Genomic DNA, 21,435 nt, shown 5'->3' on the forward strand with positions numbered 1-21,435 from the left:
ATCTGGCTAAATTAATGGCGATTTATTTTAATCGTTATTTGATTCTAATCGATAATCCTCACTATGGTAGCGGTGGATTACGTATGAACAGCAAACGTATGGTGAACAGCAAAGGGGTACGAGTGACTTATTTTATAAACATAGGAACAGAAAATAGATAAAGAAAACAATTTAGTAGTGCATTTTACTTCCCACTCGATGTCAGCACATAACAGAGACTCACTCGTATCCCTCGGACACCTAGATTTTCTATATTTCTTCTGTCAATTTCTGTTCCTAACTCCGTGGTTAAAAAAACGTTTGTATCCCTTGGCATCTCACCCTCTAATATGAAACAGTTTCAGGCTTTACATACTGGGAATATTCCACTTTTGACCATAGATTCGACATTCTACGTCATTTTTAAGGAAAAAAGCACCTTGAACATGACACGGTGCCAAAACCATGGTCGGTGATGTATTTCTATTTTAAAGTGTGGAAATCACTATTTTTTGTATATATTATATCACGGTGGATTGCAATCTACCGCCTATAATCCCATGCAAAATTCTATCACCCGTGTTAAATGACCAATATCTCAAACAGCACTCACTCCATTTAAAAATAGCTTTGGAAGTCAAGTGGCGTCTACTTAAATTTTTCCATTTTCTTTCCATCAAAGTCTCCTTGGAACCTGAAACACCCATACTCCCCCGAAATCACTCAACTACCACGCCGAAAAAAAATTCATTCCCATCCCCCTTGAGCACACGTATGGCGCCCCAGACTGTTGGCCAACAAGCAGAGGCAATAAAGTACACGTGTGTGTGGAGGGAAAGGAAAGCAGGTGAAGAGTGTGGGGAGAAAGCGCACCAGACCGTGTGGGTGAGTGACGTCAGTCGCGTCTTTTTTTCGCTTCGCCTGTGGATCCGACGGCGCGGTCGCCGGTGGGACCGTGGAGCCATGCGGGTTGCCGGCAGACCGGTTCCCCCCAAAGCATGCAGCTAGACCACCAATATTTAATTACTTACTCTCAGGTCCGCCTCTGGAATTGTTGTCACTCTGCGCGCATCAACACTGGAAGGGAGGCGATCGTATGGCCGACCCAGAGGACCGTCATTTTGGTGGGTAGTAATTACTTAAAATACCAGGTGCTTATAAATGAATAACGGGGTTTTAACGCTTTATAATATTAAGTTCATTGTAATTACAGTAATAAATTTTATGTCAAATTAAAGAGCTACTCAAACAGTTTTGTTTGTTGACAACAATGCACATGCGCGTGAAATTTTTCCGACGCGATCCGCTAGAGAGAGCTAGTAGCAAAAATGGCGACTAGTGAACAGAAAGCGTTCTGTGTTTTACAGTTTGCAAAGACTGAATCTGTAGTAACTTTGCAACGTGCGTTCCGCATTAAGTTCGGATGTGTAGCTTCAAATGAAAAAAAACATCCGCAGATGGTATCATCAGTGTGAAGATAGGCTGACTTTGTAAAGGGACGACCAAGAGTTAGCGAAGAGACTGTTGAGCGAGTTAGGGAGTTGTTCACTCGTAACCCAAAGAAATCAGTTCGGAAGGCTTGTCGTGAATTAGAAATTCCTGTGTCGACTGTTTGGAAAGTTTTAAGGAAACGGAAAAGGAGTTTATAACTGTAAGTATAATGTAATAAAGCGTTAAAACCCTGATATTCTGATATTCATTTACAATCACCCGGTATTTCTTCGTTTATGTTTCAGTTTATTCATATCTAAATTTGATATAGCCTTTTCCTTAACTTATGAATACAACTGAGAATTTTTTTACGAATCATTTTACAGCTAAGAAGAAGTTAAGACGGCACAACAAAAATTTTTGGCAATATAATTAAGTTCATTCGCCTTGACCGGAATTCAAACCCGGATCCCTCGATTTCCGGTCGAGTACTTTAGCTAGTTAAACAACCGAGGCGTCGTTCCTCCCTGTTGATATTTGTGGACACTGCCGGGCAATGTGATATGGACTGCTGAGCACATTAAGCGACTAGCAGTCCACGCCGAGTGCACAGCGCCACAGCAGAAGAGCTAAGCCCGAACTTAGGACACTTACAATTAGAGGTGTTCGCTCTTGACTAGTTTTATGCATACCGGAACTAGCCACGGTGATAACTTTACGGGAGTCACCCGCACGTTAGCGGGTGAATTTCCATTTACAAATGACAGGTCTGGCCCTTCTAGTATTAAAATAAGTAAGAAAAATTGGTCCTCATGCCGCTACCAGTAGTCGATTTCCACTTTTCACGAGGAAATACGCGAATTTAAAGCGTGAATGAGCCAAGAAATCATACAAACTACACCTTTGACGCACGCGAAACGATTTTCAATGATGCAAGACCTCTTCCACTACGATTAACGGCGAATGTCACACTGAACGAGAAACAGCTGTCTAGTGGTGATTACATCTTCATCAACGTTATCACTAGTCAATAATCCTAAAATTTGGTTTCAATCAGCTCTTATATGATTCTCTTATTTGCTAACCTTGTCATATGTAGTCATTTTTTCTTTTTCAGATCCTTATTTACTATTTATTTCATTGACTATTCTCTTCCATATATCTTATCCGAGTTCTTCATTTCCCATTCTAACCATCCACTTGTCCCTACATTATTGTCTTCATCAGGTCATGATTTGAGTTTGACAAGAAGGCAGTCAAAAAAGCTGGTTTATAAAAAATTGTAAATAGCCAAAGCTGAAGTTATTTTCTCACTGTTTATCCACAAATTCTAAATTGAAAGCTTGGGTATTAAGTCGGAGAAGAAATTTACTGAAAAAATCGTTATTCTCATTTAAACGGCAGATTGAAGGAGCGATGGCCTTGTTTGAGGTCCCTACCTTTGACTGAGGCCTTAAATTTCAATCCTTTTTGCATATTTTTACAGAAAATTCAGAATAGAGCTACAATTAAAATTTTCTGACTGAAGTGACCACAGTTTCAGTACCTAGGGATATTACGTAAATGGCATCCATGTTTGTTGATCATTGCCCTCATAATGTGATTTGTTTTTTCACAGGTATAAACTATTAAGGAATATGAACCCTGGAAAAAATATTTATATACGTGAATGCATAGATTATTGTATAAAGGTGAAAAAATACATTAAGAGGATCACAAAAGTTAAGATAGTTTACATTAAAGATTAAGACTTAGGTACATTGGCAAATTGGTGAAGTATTTCCTCGATACTGCAAAGAATAATCATTTTTAAATTTACATATTTTCCTGAAAATCATATTTTACACAACTTATAGAAAAACCTACGCCATCAAGCCAAATTTATTAATTTTACGCACTTTTAAAATACGTATTTTGGAAATCAAACTTGAACTCTAACCAGAAAATGGACATAAGCCGTTTGCTTAATGTACCGTGGAGGCAGCCGGGTATCAATCCGTTTTGCTCAAATCCGGACGGCGCGAAAGATATCACCTGGAGATACGTCGCGTCGCCCGGCGGCGTGGCCATTGGTGGTAGTTGGGAGAAAAAAAAAGAATCAGGGAAGGCGCAAGACCGACGGAAGCTCGATAGAAGGGCAGCGGAACGAGATAAAGATTATTGCGAGTCGTAGCCGGTGACTCTAACAGGAGCACACGAAACGGTTAATTCGGGCGCACCCATCTTCAAAGGACTTTGAAACACAATGCACTGAGAAATGTCAGCGATTGCGAAGCGCTCGAATCGTGTCGCGTTGAAGGTGATTGCCGCTCTCTGAGATCGTCTTCTTTTACCACTCCTTGGGCACATCCACATTTTCTGTGAGTGGCATTTAAAAATTCACATTTTCATACGGAATCTTAAAAAAGCACTTGTCTTAGAGTGAAAAACAAAGTTTACCGCTGGAATATACATCTTTTATCGACAAAAAAACCGATACAAATTTTTAAATGACGTAATGATCATTGCATAAATTAATGTTTTGCACCTCACAGCACTATATATTATAGTATTAGTGAATAGATAGAGTAAATGAAGTCAAATCACTTTGGTTAAAAGAAAATTGTCAGCTTAAATGCCTACCTGGATGATGCATTAACGAAAAATAAAGGGATTGACACATAAAATTCTGCATACCATTACTTCGATTTTTAATGATGATGGATGTCATCTACAACGGCATTACTTTTTGAAAATCACATTTGCAAAAAGTATTAACTACCTTGACAGAATTTCGATCCCGGCACTCCTCCCACATTAGGAATGAGCATTGCGCAATAAGAATGAAAATGGGCGATATCCGAAGTTTTCAATTCAACTCCCTGTTTTTTTATTTTGAATCAATTATACCAGCAATGTCATTTTGGATGCTAACCAAATTTAATTTTCTGAAACCGTTAATATACCATGAAAATTCATTAATATGATTATCCAGCTAGAGAAAAAGTGCATGTTAGTAAACTCGTTTTAAGGATGTCCTGAGCAGCATTAATTGGGAATAATTATTAAATTTTACAGCCCCTAAGTTATAGACCATAACTGTGGTTACAGATAGTAAATTTAAGTTAAGTGAGGCGCTTGAAGAGAATTTTTTCTTTGCACATCGATTCTGAAGATGATTTGAAGAGCTTTGAGTTATAGATATGGTTGAGCTATAGATGCTTCAAAATTTTAGTTAGCTTAAAAATTTAAAAACGCAATGCTTCCCTTTTCACAACGCGCAATGTTTATTCCTTTCCTGAAATACTCCTTTGAGAAATATTCGAAGTTAATGAAAGGGTAAATTTCAAATAAATGATATTTGGTGGGTATGGCACATAAGATCATTTGCGCCATGAGGTGAGGGAGAGGAAAGTAGGGTGGAGAGAAACCCGGCGTCGGCATCAGCCTCTTAACGAAAAGCACCATGGCGCCGCGGCTTAACGTCCCATCCGACGGACGGAGTGTTGCGCTTAAAAAGTCCTTCACACGTCACTTAAGTGGTAATCGAACCATGTCTGCCACCGCCGGGATATGAACCCAAGCCCACAGTGGGGGCATTTTTTCTACAGGCATTTCGCACAAACACTAGCTATTATGTGCTTATTTCTTCCAAGACCCATACACAGCTCTCTTAACATGTATTTTTAAAGGGATGTGTAGGATTAAAGATGGCACAGTGTACCCAATAACGTTTGCACACATTTAATTAAGAACCGTTCCAGTTTAGCGCATGTCAGATAGACATGAAAAGATAATATTTTAAGCTATGAAAGATAAAATTAAATGTATGCCCTCCCTTCACGCAGCATTAATTCGCCTCATTGCTCCCAAATTTACCGGATTAAGTTATTTATAACGTCATCAGCCGTTTAATACCATGAGGTAGTCACTCTTTGTATTGTAGCTATGCACAAAGATGATAGGAATGCGTCATATCCGGGCTGCGAAGTGATCCAATTGAACACCACGATTTTTTTGTTTTGTATCACTTAAACCCATGAGGACATTTTGAATTCTAATTAAATTCGTTTTCCTGAGACTCTTAATCTACCCTGAACAATCGTTAATATGGGATATCGCCAACTAGATAAAAGTACTTAAGCGCGATATAAGGACTTCCTCTGCAGTCCCAATTAAAAACAATAATTAATTTCTGTGGTCCAAATGAATGTACGATGACTGTTGTTCCATATATTAAATTGAGAGTTACGCTTGAAGAGGATTGTTTCATTTTACATCGATTTTGAATTCATTTGAATTGGTTAGAGTTAAATTATCGGCTAATGTGGCTATCGATACTCAAAAGTTTTAGTTAGGTTTTAAAGTTTTTACACCTAACACTCTCCATTTCATAGCGCGCATTGCCCTTTCCTGAAAACAATTTTTTTTCGTGTACACTATCCCGCGTAACATTTCTTGCGAAGGGAACGATTATTAATAGGCATTTGTGGTAAAATTAGCGGGGAACGCCAAAGGAGGGTAGTTAGGAAAAATTCATTTATTTTTTGGAAAGCTGTACATTAAAAAAAAATCTGCCTCAAAACAAAGTGTAGAAAGCTTTTGGACCTCTTTTATCAATCCTATATCCTCACTCACCCACCATAGCCAGCACTTCGTCGTTCCCCCTCCTCTACATCCATTGTTAATGGAAATGTCCTCATGTTAATCAAAATGCTTTTATAGCCTTTGTTAAAATTCTTACCAAAAAACTGTTGAAACCAATGAATGAAGCGTTTCTTTCTACATTTGAGTTCGTTTATATGCAGTGCATAACGAAATGCTAATTTCCATGCTGCAATTGGCAGCCTCACGCTCCCGGCTTTATCGAGGTTAACATTTGAAGCGATTCACGATAAGGGCCCATACTGTTAACTAAACGTATAACGCACTATATAAGCTGCCCCTCCTCACCCACCATGTAGATCACTTCGACGTTCCTCCTCTTCGATCACTTCACCTTCTCCATTCTTCTCCACAACGCTTCCAATGTCCTCTCGTCCACCTTCCTAAGTGTCCATGCTTCCGCACCATAAAATGCTGCATTTCAGATCAAAGTCTTCACTACCCTTTACTTTATACTATTTTATAACGATCCTACCGTCACATATTTCCTGTTCATGAACACATCTTTTATCAACACAATTGTCATCCTCAATTTCATTACTCTTGTATCCGATTTCCTCAAATGTATTACTCAAATAGTTGAATAAGCGGCAACGACAAAAATTTCTGGGGAACCAAAATTGCGGTAAATTCATGTATAATTTATGCAGGCCACATCTTTTAGATTGGTGGTCCTCCGAGGCTATTCGATACACAGTCTATTACGGCTGCGTGAACTTTGTCCTAGAAATATCTGAGAGGTATCTTGTGACGTAGTGATTTTCTCTCTCTACGATCTTGGAAAATTTCACCATCATCTACATAATTAGCCACCGCCTCGATAGGCTTACGGCAGGGAGTGTTGGCACACCAGCCGTTAGCTTGAAAGAGGAAGGAAAAGAAACAGATGGGAGTACGATGCGGTAGATATGAGGTAGAAGATACAGTTTCCGGCGTGATTCGGTGGAAATATTTGATATTGAATAAAATTAAAGCGCCTGTTTATTTCAACATTTATTTATTTCCACCGATCCCGGTTTCGGCACTTAATGTCATTTTCATGGTACGTGACTTTTGGGTGACATCCTATGTATATGTTTCAATGAGAGAAAGATTAGGTAGAGTTTTCAGGTTTTGGATCCAGTCTTGAAAATGGCATTACCGACCTGGATCAGTAGCATTAAAGAAGTGTGGAAAATAGACGAATTAATTCATTATGTTAGATAGTACGAGAGACAAAATCGCAGGTAGAGAGTAGCCTGTGATTTATCGATGCGTAATCATAGCCATGGAAGACATTTGTGAGCTTCAGAGACGCTTTGCAATGAGACCGGTTCCACCGAAAAACATCGATTTTTTCCGATCCACCCTCGAGTGTAGACCACCCCTTCCCTCGCGAAATTTGCTGACGTAGGTGGTTTATGTCCGACCCAAAGGGGCGTCGCTTGACTGGTCGCTGGCGGTGGTCCTGGCTGCTGAAAAAAGAGGTCGCGTCTCGACCCAATTTAGAGCGCAAAGAACTGGATTTTGCGGCTCTTTCGCGATCCGTATTCAAATGCACGTGCGGAACCCACCTTTCAGGAACCCCGACCGTTTTTTCTGCCGTTTTTCAGGTCAAATGTACTGATTCACCGTCGAAAAGAATTCGTGCCTTAACTGGGGATCGAATCCGGATCTTTTGATGCTGCTTGAGACATTCTAACCACTTTAAGACGTTTTCAGTCGAAATCGTTGGTTTCTGATAGCCTACGAAAACATATTGTTCTTCTACGTGTATCAAATGTTTTGTATTTGTCACACAGAGGTATGAAATCGTAGAAATTTTCAACGTTTGCCGGCCTCGGTGGCGGCGGGGTAACGTTCTCGCCTGCCAAACAAGAGGTCGCGGGTTCGAGTCCCGCCTGGGTAGGTTTCCCCGGTCCAGGGCATGGTCGTATGTGTACGTTTACTTGTTACATTTGTTGAACACCCCGGTGTAAAATGGACAATATGAGCTGTATCCGGTGGTTTGAGAATAAAATAAAATAAAAATAAAATAAAAACGTTGTCATTCACTAATCTCCCAGCATTAAAATTTAGTAAATATCAAATTTGATATTTTAGCCTTCCAACAAAAATGGATGTAGGTACGAAAGAAAAAATGAGATTAAAAGGAGTCATTTCCACGCTTTTCATTGCTGATGAATTTTTACGATTTTTTTTAGGAAATTAAAAAAAGACGTAATATTTCAAATCTAGTTCATAATAAGAGAATTTTTTTCCATCTAAAACTATTTTACTTTTGGAATAACGCCACGTAAAACATGTGTTTAAGATTGATAACAAATCCGCTCGTTCTTATAAAAAAAAACTTCATTCGCCTTCAGGTATACAGAAGCAAAATTCCACTATGAATTAATAATGTCAAAAATATAATAAAAATTCAATAGCTTCCTCATAATGAGTATAACATTCCTTAATCAAGAAATATATCTCAAATGAATTAATGCAGCATATCATAATATATTTTCCTGCAAAGAGCGCATTAACAAAACAGAATTAAAATTCCCCTAGCAAGAGCCTTTCATGTCCCAGAGTCTTGGAAAATTTAATGAGAATTAACAGTAAATATACATATTATTCGCGATACATATTTCCTATTTCACCATGGTACAAACTGAAAATGGATAATGTGTCAATGGTCATCGTGCTAGGTGCTCGATCAACACGGAAACTCGATTACCGGTCCAGAGGAATGCTTTTCCCACGATAACTAATTAGAATTTCACCGCCGCACCTTCACAGGGTGGATTTAAAGTGTATAATTAAATGATCCTACGCAGCAAATTATGCGTTCATAATTTGATTATCATTCGACGCGTCGCGTTTCCTATCCTCAATTGTTGTCACGGCATCTTGCAACTCTAAATAAAATATATCCGTGTAAATTATCTCTATATTAGGAAACAAAATTCGAATACATTTTTGCTATCCACGTTAATTATTTCAAACTCAGGCTCAAATATGCGGGGAAGGCTTTGGACACTGCAAACAAAAGGTCGTGGTTTTAAGTGGCCCAAGGAAAGGAGTAGACCCCACATCCAGAAATTTGCATATCTGATGGTTGGAATGAGATGAGCTCTACCTTTACCAAACCATGCCTAGCCTTTCAGTTGTACTACTAAGTGAGCATTTAATGTCTCTTTTGTCCGTAAATTTCCCAGTGTTTTTCCATTCCAGGCACGGCCGAGCGATTCTAAGCAAATACTGTTCGCGTAGGTATGCCAATACAAACTTTTCGCCATGATCATTGATCAATTACATACATTGACGTCAAATATCAAACTTACACGCATGCAGGTTAGACAGAATGATGGTAAATATATTCGTATATGTAAAGGCAAGGGAATTCTATTTACGGATGTTTGAGCTGACTGCATTACCATCATCGCCTAACTATTTATATGTCGTCAATCAATATTTTCCCTTTGCTGAAAAAACAGTAGTAATGGCAGGATGAAAATGTGAATTTTTTCCATAGGAATTCTATTATAATTCTATCGCCTAATTAATTCAATCTAAAGGCTATTTATTTCCGCTGTCAAGTGATAAAGCACAAATAAAAGAGCATGTAAGGATATTTTAATCAAACAGAAATTTTAATCTACTTTGTTTCAGGGTGCAGCCTCTGTGATTATTAGTGGCCATAACGTTGGATTGCGAATCATTGCACCTCATCGATTCTTCAATTTTCCTCCTGTACCTACTCTTCGCTACTTAACATAACGCTCTCTCATCGTACTCACATTCACCTCTCAAAGAACACGTCCTCATCAAAGCGCCTCGTCTCGCTCGTTTGTCTTTTGCTCGTCATCGTCACCGCACCATCTTCTCCCTGTTTGTCTCCCTCGGCCGCCGCTGAATTGAGTCATTGCAAGCACGAGAGTGGATGCGCTTGAATAGGCATTTTGTGCACTCAATCTTGCTCTGGGTGAAGGAAATACATATTTCTAAGGAAATTGGAAGGGCAGGCGGCTCATTTGTTGTACGTGGATACCTACAATGCGATACCGCGTGCGAGATCAAGGGAGAATCGAAGTTGGCCGTCATGTCATAGACTCGGTAGGCCATTCCCACTTACCGTTGCTGCTAAGTCATATTTAAAACGAATACTCGAACGACAAATCAAAATGTGCCAGTTAAGGTGTGAATGCTTCAACGATCCTCCGACGGACACTGTAAACATTTTGATGTAATTTTATGCAAATATCTCGAGGTAACACGGTAATCCATTTTTTTAGAATCGTACATGAACACAAAATTTCGACAGAAAACAGGGTCCACCATTTTGTACCGTATCGGCGATAAATATCGCAATACGGTGAATAAATAAGGTCATATGAAATAGGAAATAAATTTGGCACTAATATATTATAGCTTTTATAGAATTAATCTGCTTTAAAAAATTCAATTTCAAACATCTGTCGAGCACGATATTCCCCGTGGCCAACAGCGAGCTCCGGAATCCCGCGGATACGAAAAATCGATCTTAAATTATGCGTCGCACGTAGTCGCATTTCTTCTTTAGGTATCACACTCGACAGGCTTTGCTGTATATGTGGTGTAAATATCTCGAAGTAACTCGGTGATCCTTTCTTCATAATTCTACATGAACACAAAATTTCGACGAAAAACAAGGTCCGCCATTTTGTATCGTATCGGCCACAAATACTAACTCTGAATTATGATAGTTAACAATTATAAACCGGCTAATAATGTTATGAATTTTTGTTTCTATTGTATTACTACAGAAGGTGTGGCATTAGTTTTAAATTGCCGAATTTAAAAAAAAATCGATAAGGGCAAATTTTGCGAAATTTGTTCAATTTTGAGGCCAAGAAATTTGTTTAAAAAAGTTACCTGTGAAGGACATATTGCGTCAAAAATGCAATAATGTTTAGAAAATAATTGTGCAAAGTTTCAAATTCTGTACTCAAAGAAATCGTTTTTGAGGTTTTGTCCAGCTTTTTTCGATTTCAGCCCACTGTGCGCCGGTCGGAATTTTTCTCTCTCCAGTCTCTCTCCAGGGAAATTCCAGAATGATCGAGGAAGTTCCGGCGCGGCGTTCGAGAGAGCTCACCGCCAATATAGAAGCCATATCGACTACCAACTGAGTCTGTATTGAGAAGTGACAATAAACGCTCCTCTAGAGCAACTTCGTAAGAATTTCATTTAGCGTAGCAACCGCTACAGATTAATGAAATTCTTTTGTTTATACATTAGCTTTATAATATGTAATACTGCTTTGATCACGTATTGTTTGATCTTAATTGTCAAGTGTCAATAAATATCATTATTATTGTTTATACATAACCATTGTAATGTGTTATATGGTATGTTACATGCATTGTACTTGGTATTAAAATGACAAGTGTCAAAAAATGTTGAGCAAGGAAAAAAGAATGTTCTGTTAAGAATGGAAAGGGTTTTTAGTTTAAGTTCAAGTGATCAGATTAATGAATCAATTTGTTGTACGGGCGATCAAAAAATTAATTTGCCAGTCGGCGAAAGAATGACAGAAACTTCTGACCGGATCCAAATCGCAATGGAGGAACGTGATGGAGATCAATCAATTTCCAAGCCATAATTTTCCGAGAGAAAAATTGAGAAAAGGAGTGGATGGCATTACGTGGTCACGACCTAAAATGTCAAAAAACTTAAGCACGTAGAATAATGCAACTACAGTGGTCTGTCGGTAATCCGGCAGATATCGGATCAGGGTGATGCCGGATTTAATTGGAAATCACTAATAATCACGCAATTATACGGCAGAAGCAATGTTTAAATGGATACATAAATGTATATAGTATTTGTTGATATACACTTCAGTAGTATACATACACGCAATTGATTAGCTAACGTTAAAAAATAACAAAAAAGAAAAATAAAATTTAAATTACAGTAAGTACAGTATTTTTTCGCATCTATAGTCCACATTATTCCATTGAGGTGAAAGGCTCCTCTCACAGTAAGAACAACTTACCCTATTTTCTGAGTTGGACTGGGCTCTCCAACGAAGTACACTACTCGAAATCACCGAGCTATACACTACTCGAAATCACCCGCTTGGTAACGTGTATAAAAACGCGGTATGACCGTCAGGGCCAGAGAATTGTATACCGCATTATAGGGGGAGTGAGATAAGATACTTCCGAAGCATAATGGAGAAAAGTGGCTCCAATAGTATGCACATCACAATCAATCGGAAAATTAAGTTCGAAAAGGAGAGTCTTATGTATGGAGTAGAGGTGACTGCAATGAGAGAGAGGTGTGGAGGGGCATGATGCATGGGCGAGGAGAATGTTGGATCACGTCAGAGGGAGAAAGTGGAATGGGAAATAGAAAGACGGGGAAGGAGAGAAAACTCGCTTTTATTCCTTAGAGCAGGGGTCCCCAATTTACCAGGCCATGAGGGCCACATTCCACAATCCGAATCGCCCCGCGGGCCGGATAGCAAATTTGCCGATTACTGAAGTATTAGATACCAACGTCTACTGAAGTCTCAGTCCCTGCAGGCAGGGCGCTCCTGGTGGCGTTTTTCTTATTTACGAACAGTTGAAGGCGACTTTGACGTGCAGTACAGCGCTGCAATGCTCCTAGCGGCGTCTCACAGAGTTAAACGAGCGAGAATCGCGCACTACTTGAAACGAGTGCTTGGGCCGGATCAAAGCCCTCCGCGGGCCGTATTTTGGAGACCCCTGCTTTAGAGTGACGAGGTGCGTTATCACGCCCCTCCAGCAAGTCTGTATTCACTTTATTTAACATCATATAGTTAGTTCACATAATTACTGAATCCATATTTTGTAACAAAAATAATGTATTAAAAAGGAAAAGCCACGTGTGATAAAGTTTTTCTTGAGTTTGCGTGTGCATACTTGAATACAGCCGAATGCATCGTTTGTGGCGAGGTCAAGTCCTCACCAGCCAAAGAAGAGGCCGCAGGTTCGAGTCCCACCTGGTCCGATTTCCCTTATCCAAGGCACGGGTTTCCAGTATGTATAATTGTTAATTTAAAAGAAAACTATGTATAAGGCCAATGCTGCTGTTTTCGGGGGTACAGGAAGAAATAAAAAAAGCAAAAATCTCTCTTTTATTGGAGACACTATTTTCTCTAAACTACAGAAAAATCAGCAAAAATGCCTCGACAATTTTAGCATGGTAGTATTTTTAGTAGAAAATTGTTTGGCAAAGGTTCGGTTCAAAGAGTTACGGAGGAAGAGGAGGGAGGGCGTGATTGGATGTGAGGGGTGGCCATCGGGAGAGAGAGGTAAAGGGAAAACCGCGATGGGGGGAAATGCGCAGGGGAGAATAGGGGAAGGAGGGAATATTATTCACGGGTCGAGTATACTGCACTTTTGTGCGAATCGACGAAGGGAGGTAGTGGCGGGCATAAGGCCGAACGGGGGCGATGGGTAAAAGAGCCCATGCAAAAGTTGATTGTTTTCAAAATTCGTTTCTCGCGTGGCAAGCTCAAACTAACAGATTTGCAGTTACTCTTTTTTTGAATATTTATGAAAAATTTCAACCAAAATATCCATAAAAATCTATCGTTAAATAAAAAATAGTATGCAAATGATTTTTTAAAAATAGTTTCCAAAATATTAATGTTATTATTAATATATATTTAATGTATTCGACCTTTTAATTGTAAAAATTGTAATAATTTATATTTAATTTTTCAATATGTTATCTCCACATTGTTAAATTTTGTATTTCTCTTGCTAAAAAAATGTATTCATATTTTTTTCTTATGGGGCTTTTCTCAAGGGCCACAGGAAAATTAATTTATCTCTTTCATTCACAAACAAAATTCTTCGCCAAAAGCAATAATTATTAAACATATTAAATGAGTATTTCATTAGCGCGAAATAAGTAGTAGTTCATCAAACGCAGCCGGTGATTGAAAATTGGAGAAACAAAGTCAACACAAAACTAGGGGGGCGATTATGAAGATTGCTTAAACTTCCGGTTTCCATGAAAACCAATTAAACCTTTAAACCAATTGATGCCGATTTATCAGCACGTTACAAGAATATTTAATTTTTATTTACCCGCTATGATAATCAGTTGGTCAAATGAAAATTTTTTGCGGATTTATAATATATTGCGCTCCAGGAATAGGATAAAAAAGATTCGATTCTTCATTCCCCTGTTCAGCAGCGCCTCTGGTGGCCAACCCCAGAAGCATCTCGACAACGCTGAACATGTGCGTTGGCGGCGAGTGATGGGAGGGGAGTGAGGAGAGGGGATGGGGGAGAGGGGAAGACTCGTTAGCACGACCGTGGACTTTTCTTCTACATTTTCAAATGAGAAATTATATCAACAGCCTCCTCAAAGTTTGTCGTTAGTACAGCAGCAATTTCAACTTCAACCTCATCACCAATTATTTTATCTTCATCACAAGCTACAAGATTTTATTCCTTCCGTTACTCAAGAGGACATTCCGGGCATCCAATTATGTCCAGGTATTCTTCGAGGATAACGTTTTCGAGGATAAATTAGAATTCTACTCAATAAATGAGCCGCTACGCAATACAACGAATTTTATCCCGAGAATACATTAAGTATTCCGGTAAAAAATAATTGAAAAAATTATGTTATATTTTAGGATCGGGTGAGATGAATATATTTAGAGCACTCACTGGGAATACTTAAAATATTACTTCAGAAAATGAGATTTTCGCATTTCTAGATAAGCACTGCACCTAGAAATGTGCATCTTGAATACTATTAACGGCGAATACATAATAAAACGCTTTCGTGGTAACCTTGCAAATATTTGGAACTACGTGTTTTTTTAGGATTTAAAATTCGATAAATTAGCGAAAAATTTTATATATTTACATTTACTGTTCTAATTGGATAAAAAATATTAACTAAATAACAACAAATAAATAAATAACAACAACTCAAAAACACTATCGGTCACATTGGAATGATTAAAAATCCCTCTCATACACATATTATCGGGATATTACTTAAATAAATAATTGGAAACATTAATAAATTTTACTGGTACTAAATTTAAAAAACGAATCTAAAAATGCCGTTAAATGATATTTACAACAATGATGGAAATGATAGCTTAATATTTGGAAATGTTCAAAGTAATTTACTTGTAATTCATTCAGCAAAGGAGTAGATGAAATATTTTAAGTGGAGTAGGTGAAAAAATCCTAGCCCTAAAAATATTTGTTTGGCTAACGGCAAGACGAAAATTTTGAAATAATAATTACTCACTGAAATGGTAATGAATATCTATAACTAAAATTCAAATAGTAAATTCTACCAGATAAAAAATGTTTTGTTGCCATCTAATCTGGTACTTTGCAAATATTTGATTCATAATGAGGCCAATCATAAATGGCTGTATTACACTTTTAAGAATTACAGCGAGCTTATAGAAGCTTTTGGTTACCAATTGATAAAACAAAAACGTGGATCTCAATTTATTGTTTTTATTTTTTATTTGTGCAGGCGAAAATAATACTTTTCGTGGGACCGCATGTTATACAGTCGAAGTTCTTAAAAAATAAAATTTTGGGCACACAGTAATTTTTTTTTATGGTGACCAAATGCTTTCGTCATTCCCTATTTTTAAATTTCATTGGTTTTCATTAAGAATTCACTTTGATAAATAAAGTTCCTCATAAAAATTATATTCTTCGCGTAATCAGGATAACCTTGCAACCGCAACAGTACATAGTTCGGCAACAATTGAAGCGGTAATCTGCATGCTTCGATATATTCCAAAAAATGTTGAAAATTTAATTTGATTAATATAAGGGCACACTAAATTGAAATTTTTCACGAAGGCCAATGGAAAACGCAGCATCAAAAGAACAGTTTTGAAATTTGTTTTTTAAGGCGAGTTATTTACGACGCGAGCAATTTTTGAGAATTTGTTGAAGGAGAGGTTACAGCCTAAATTAAAAATTTTACCCTTCAGCATTTGAAAATGCCACTAAATCTTATTTTGTAGTTATAAATGGAAAATTAATTGTTTTCTTATTGATATTTGAAAATCAATAATGTAATCAATGGTTTTCTAAAAATATAGATCTTTTCTGAAGCTTTTACGAAAATCGGTAGAGGAAATCAGTATCACATTGTAAGAATATCTTTGCACGTGAGTACTTGCATAATGTTCATATCATCATTATTACTGGTCAGCAATGCTAATACAGCTGTCCCTCCATAATCCGACACTTTTTAATCCGACGTAGGTACTCGGTAGTCCGACGCGCTGCCGGCAGCAACATGCATCTCCCTCCCTCCGCTCCGGCAGGGAGCAAAACAAACCTGCAGTGACGTGAATCCTCCTCCCTCCGCTCTGTGGGGACAGATCAGTCCAGTGTAGTTAGTTCAGCAGTTGTGTAGTACAGTTTCGGACGTACAGTATTTACTATTGCTTTGTGTTACGTTTTGACAGTGTGATTGCGTGTAGTGACAGTGTGATTGCGTGTAGTGACAGTGTGATTGCGTGTAGTGACAGTGTGATTGCGTGTAGTGACAGTGTGATTGCGTGTAGTGACAGTGTGATTGCGTGTAGTAGTGGAAGTGTAAAAATGGCAAGCACAAGTGTGAAACGTAAACATAAAACATTAAGTTTATCTGAAAAATGGGAAATTATTAAACGAATAGACCGTGGTGAAACTCAATGCGAGTGCAATATCTAAAGAGTATGACATTGGACGACCTACAATACGATATTGTGAAAAATAGGGAAAAAATTGAAAAATTAAAGTCTGTTGATGATGAGCCCAGGAACAGAAAAACTCTTAAGACTAGCGAGTTGCCCGAGGTCGAAGACGCTCTTTTCATTTGGTTCAAACAGCAGCGAAACCGGAATGCACCTATTTCAGGAGACATTTTGAAACAAAAAGCCCAGTTTTTTTACCAAGAAATAACAAAGGAAACTGACTTCCGCGCTAGTCACGGGTGGTTTGAAAACTTCAAAAAACGCCATGGTATACGGTTTATGCAGATGAGTGGCGAAAAAATGTCTGCTAACGAGTCTGAAATCCAGGAATTCATTGGAAAATTGGACGCAAAAATCAATGAACTTGGCCTAGTTCCTGAACAAATTTATTTCGCCGATGAAACCGGCTTGAATTGGCGTCAGCTACCAACAAAGTCATTTGTAACTGGAGATGAAAAGAAAGTTTCTGGAAGAAAATTACAAAAAGAAAGAATCACTCTGATGGTATGTGCAAATGCGTCAGGAAGTCACAAGTTAAAACTGTTAGTTGTTGGTAAATCAAAAAACCCACGTGCGTTAAAAAATGTAAAGGTCGAATCTTTACCAGTAACCTACATGTGTCAAAGCCGTGCATGGGTCACAAAAGAGGTTTTTCATGATTGGTACTTTAAAAGCTTTGTCCCTCAAGTTAAGCAAGAACTAAAAAAGGAGAAGTTACCAGTGAAAGCCCTTCTATTGCTTGACAACGCACCCGGACACCCTGACAAGGATGAATTAAAAGTTAAAACTGCCGATGGTTACATTGAGGTAATGCACTTGCCCAAAAACACGACCGCTTTGATTCAGCCAATGGACCAAAACGTCATAAAGACTCTAAAGGCACATTACAAAAAGCGCCTTTTAATGGATGTTGTCAGTCGACCTAATGATGACATTGCAGCCATTTTGAAATCCTTTAACATTAAGGATGCGATTTTGAATGCAGCATTTGCTTGGCAGCAACTAAAAAGCACAACCTTGATAAAATCTTGGAAGAATATTTGGTCTAACAACCCACATCTTACAACATGCAACTCTTCTTCCAACGATTTTGAATCTATTTTGGAGGGAAGGCTGCACTTGCAATTTGTAACGATGTGAAACTTCCGCCAGCATCAAGTGAGGAATTCAGAACATGGATTATTGAGGACAACCTTGCTACTGATGTATCAGACGCAGAAATAATCCAGGAAGTCATGACAGTAGATGACGAAGTGAACGAGGAGGCAGTGCCAGAGAAAAACTTCACCGTCAGCTGCGATGAAGCGTTATCGGCAACGAAAACTTTGCTTCGTTGGTGTGAGGAGAGAGAATTAGACTTTTCAAATATTTTGATGTTAAAAGGGATTCAAGAACATGCAATGACGGACTGCCTGCGTACGAAGAAACAAAAGAAAATCACAGACTTCTTTAATGTGTAAATATGTATGTGCATATTGTATATTTTACTTATATTTCTTTCCGTATTTCTTTTAAAAACTTACATGTACTGTCTTTTTGTATCCTGGTATTAATAAATTACATGTACCTTTACTGTTTCTTCCTTTTTTTTTAACTACATTGTGTTCAAACACATTAAGAATAAAACATCTTTGATAATATGACATTTTTGGTAATCCGACATTTTCGGTAATCCGACACTCTCTCGGTCCCTTAACTGTCGGATTATCGAGGGACAGCTGTACTGGTAGAAGAGAAGGGTAGGAGAGAAGAGAAGCCTCATGAAAACTTTAATAAGAAGACGGAACAACCTTATAGGCCACATCTTGAGACATGATGGCCTGATGAAGGCAATCGTCGAAGGACAGGTGGAAGGCAAGAATGGAAAAGGAAGACCTCGAACAAAATATATGGAACAAGTAAAGAGAGATGTGAAAGAGAAGAAATACGTAGGAGTGAAAAGATTAGCTGATAGGAGAACTGAGTGGAGAGCTGCGTCAAACCAATCCTAGGATTGTTGACCAGTGATGATGATGATGATGATGAGCTGTACTGGCTTAACACAGCTCTCTACTCTACTTTTCTATCAGCTAATCATATCATACCTACGTATTTTTACTCTTTCACATCCTTCTTTACGAGCTGCCTATGTTTTAGTCGAGGTCTTCCTTTTCTGTTCTTGCCATCTACTTGTTCCTCGAAGACTGTCTTCTTCAGGCCATCATGTCCCAAGATATGGCCTATAAATCTGTTCCGTCTTCTTGTCAAGGTTTTCATGAGAATTCTCTTCTCTCCTACTCTTCTTAGGATTTCCATTTGGATCTGTTTGATCCTAATCATTCTTCTTTAGCACCACATTTCGAAGACCTATAGCCATGATTTCTCCGCCTCTGACATTGTCCATACCTCACTTCCGTGGAGAAGCATACTCCAAATGTAAGTTCTGATGATTTGTTTCCTTATTTGTATGTATAATGTAATGCTGTAAGCAGGTCTCCCTTTAGGATGAATTCTCTCTTCACTTGGGATATTCTGCTGATATTTTCTCTCTAGCTTCTCCTGTTGCTAATTATCCTGCTTCCCAAATATCAGAATGCATCCACATCTACCAGTTTTTGCTTCCCTATTTGAATTTTAGCCTTTATTTCTTCTCTTCTGCTGCATACTAATTCCTTGGTTTACTTTGTGTTTTGTTTTCAGCAGATATTTACCCATTACCCTACCCATATTAACCAGAATATTTTCAAATCCTTTTCTGTTTCTTCTATGGCTATGTCATCAGCAAATCTTAGCAAGCTAATTTTTTCTTCATGGATATTCACTACTAAGGCCATCTATTGTGCTGCCAAAATAGTTGAATTGATCCACCTGCTCAAATTTTACCCCGACTTCCTTTTCCTCGAGTGTCTCATTCCTCGCTCGCGACAGGACCGCATTACCTTGGTCTTCTTGTGGTTAATGCTCATCCCATACTCCTCACACCGCTCGTCTAACGCATCCACTAGACCCTGCAGTCCCATTGCTGACTGGCTAATCAGAGCCTGATCATCCGCGAGCCTTACCGATTTAAACATCATTCCTCCCACTATCACTCCAGCTTCCAACTCGTCCCACGCTTCTCTTACCATCTCCTCAGCGTATACGCTAAAAATCAGCGGCGATAAAGGACAACCTAGTCTCACTCCTCGGCCTATGTTTGCCCACCCGGACACTCCGTCCGCTACTCTCACTGCGCGGTGTGGACAATAACCTATGAAAATTCGGTGCGGGAATCAATTGAAAGGTGACCGTAAAATATGAATTGTGACTTCCCTTAATCATCCAAAACTCTCACAAATAAAACTTTTTCTCAAGAGTGGAGATTACAATCGAAATAAAATATAATTTTCAAACTCTGCCAAAGACGAACTAAAAATTTTAAAACATGCTTAGGAACGCTTGAATGAATCGACGCACTGTGAATATAAATTATTTCTATCGCAGCAGAAGGAAATGGGTGCTCAAAAAGAGCAGCAACAACTATTTTGACCTTAACCCTATTACTGCCACCGCTGGTTGAGCAAAAACTGCCAGGGGCCGATTTATCGGCCCGAATTATTTCACTTTTTTCGTGATTGTGGCCTTTTCATCGGCTGTAATTTATGTACCCCCATACTCCCATAATCTATCAATAGTTATAATATATAAATATATCTTAAGAATTGGGAAAAAATCTAGACGCATTAAATAAAATTAAATAGCTGAAAATGTTTAAAATCTGAAATGTTACTAATTCCGGAAAATAGCCTTGGCAGTCTTCGTACATTCCACCTGAAATGAGTTGGCAATAAAAGGGTTAATCAGGGTATTATAAACATCACTGGAGATTTGTAGAAATTTTATTTTGAGTAAATGGTGATTGTTTGTTCAGGGACGAAAAACTGCAAATTAAAAAAAACATAAAGTCTGAATTATTATTACAGTGTTTGTAAAGGGAATAAAAATAATTCAGCGATACATTCCGGTAAAATAGTGTACTCATTATAAATGAAAATGTTAGACGTGGTCAGTTAGCAGTGTTTAGCTTGATAGTGTGCATAAGTTATTAATTGAGCATTTGTGCGGAATTATTTATTGTAATGAGTCGGAAGTAAGGAAAATAAATTATTTCACGTGGCAAAATTAATAAAAGACACCGTCAAAGAAACAGATGATAAACATAGAGAGTTATGAACAAATTATTCATGCTTATGAATTAATTTATGTTCATTAAGGGCCATATTTTTCACGCTAGCCGACGAACAATGATTGCTGCAACACCTTTTCTTTGGACACCCCGAAAATCTAATTTCTCGATAATTCGTAGAGTTGATTTTGCTAAATGAGCCGTTAAACGTTACATAGGAAACTTTCATCGTCATAAAATTAAAAATGGAAAGTTAAATAAAAAAGTGAAGGAATTAATTTTATGTTGAAAATGAAAAAGTAGATTCCTGCACGCTGCATTTTTAAGAATAATGAGGTTAACTAGCGACACCTATGAATCGGAATTTTTCCCGTAAACACATTACAACAGAAAAATTTGGAACTTTTCCGGAGGTATTAGGAATGAATTTTTAAAAAATAAGGAGATGCATATAAAAAATGAGCATATATACGAAAGTTTACCTTCCGATCCATGGTAAAAATGAGATAAAGAAATT

At 38.1% G+C, this 21,435-nt stretch overlaps 1 protein-coding gene across 1 annotated transcript; it reads left to right on the forward strand.

Moving 5' to 3' along the window:
- Positions 1–17,074: 17,074 nt before the first annotated feature.
- LOC124160393 (tigger transposable element-derived protein 2-like) lies at positions 17,075–17,914 on the forward strand. The gene has a single exon (XM_046536229.1). It carries the CDS (start codon positions 17,075–17,077, stop codon positions 17,912–17,914), a length of 840 nt encoding a protein of 279 aa, XP_046392185.1.
- Positions 17,915–21,435: the final 3,521 nt, after the last annotated feature.

Source organism: Ischnura elegans, chromosome 6 (assembly GCF_921293095.1).
Source record: "Ischnura elegans chromosome 6, ioIscEleg1.1, whole genome shotgun sequence".
Classification (NCBI taxonomy): domain Eukaryota; kingdom Metazoa; phylum Arthropoda; class Insecta; order Odonata; family Coenagrionidae; genus Ischnura; species Ischnura elegans.

Bases quoted from the DNA above. Each gene is read 5' to 3' on its own strand.
- LOC124160393 (XM_046536229.1), top strand. From the start codon at position 17,075: ATGTCTGCTAACGAGTCTGAAATCCAGGAATTCATTGGAAAATTGGAC.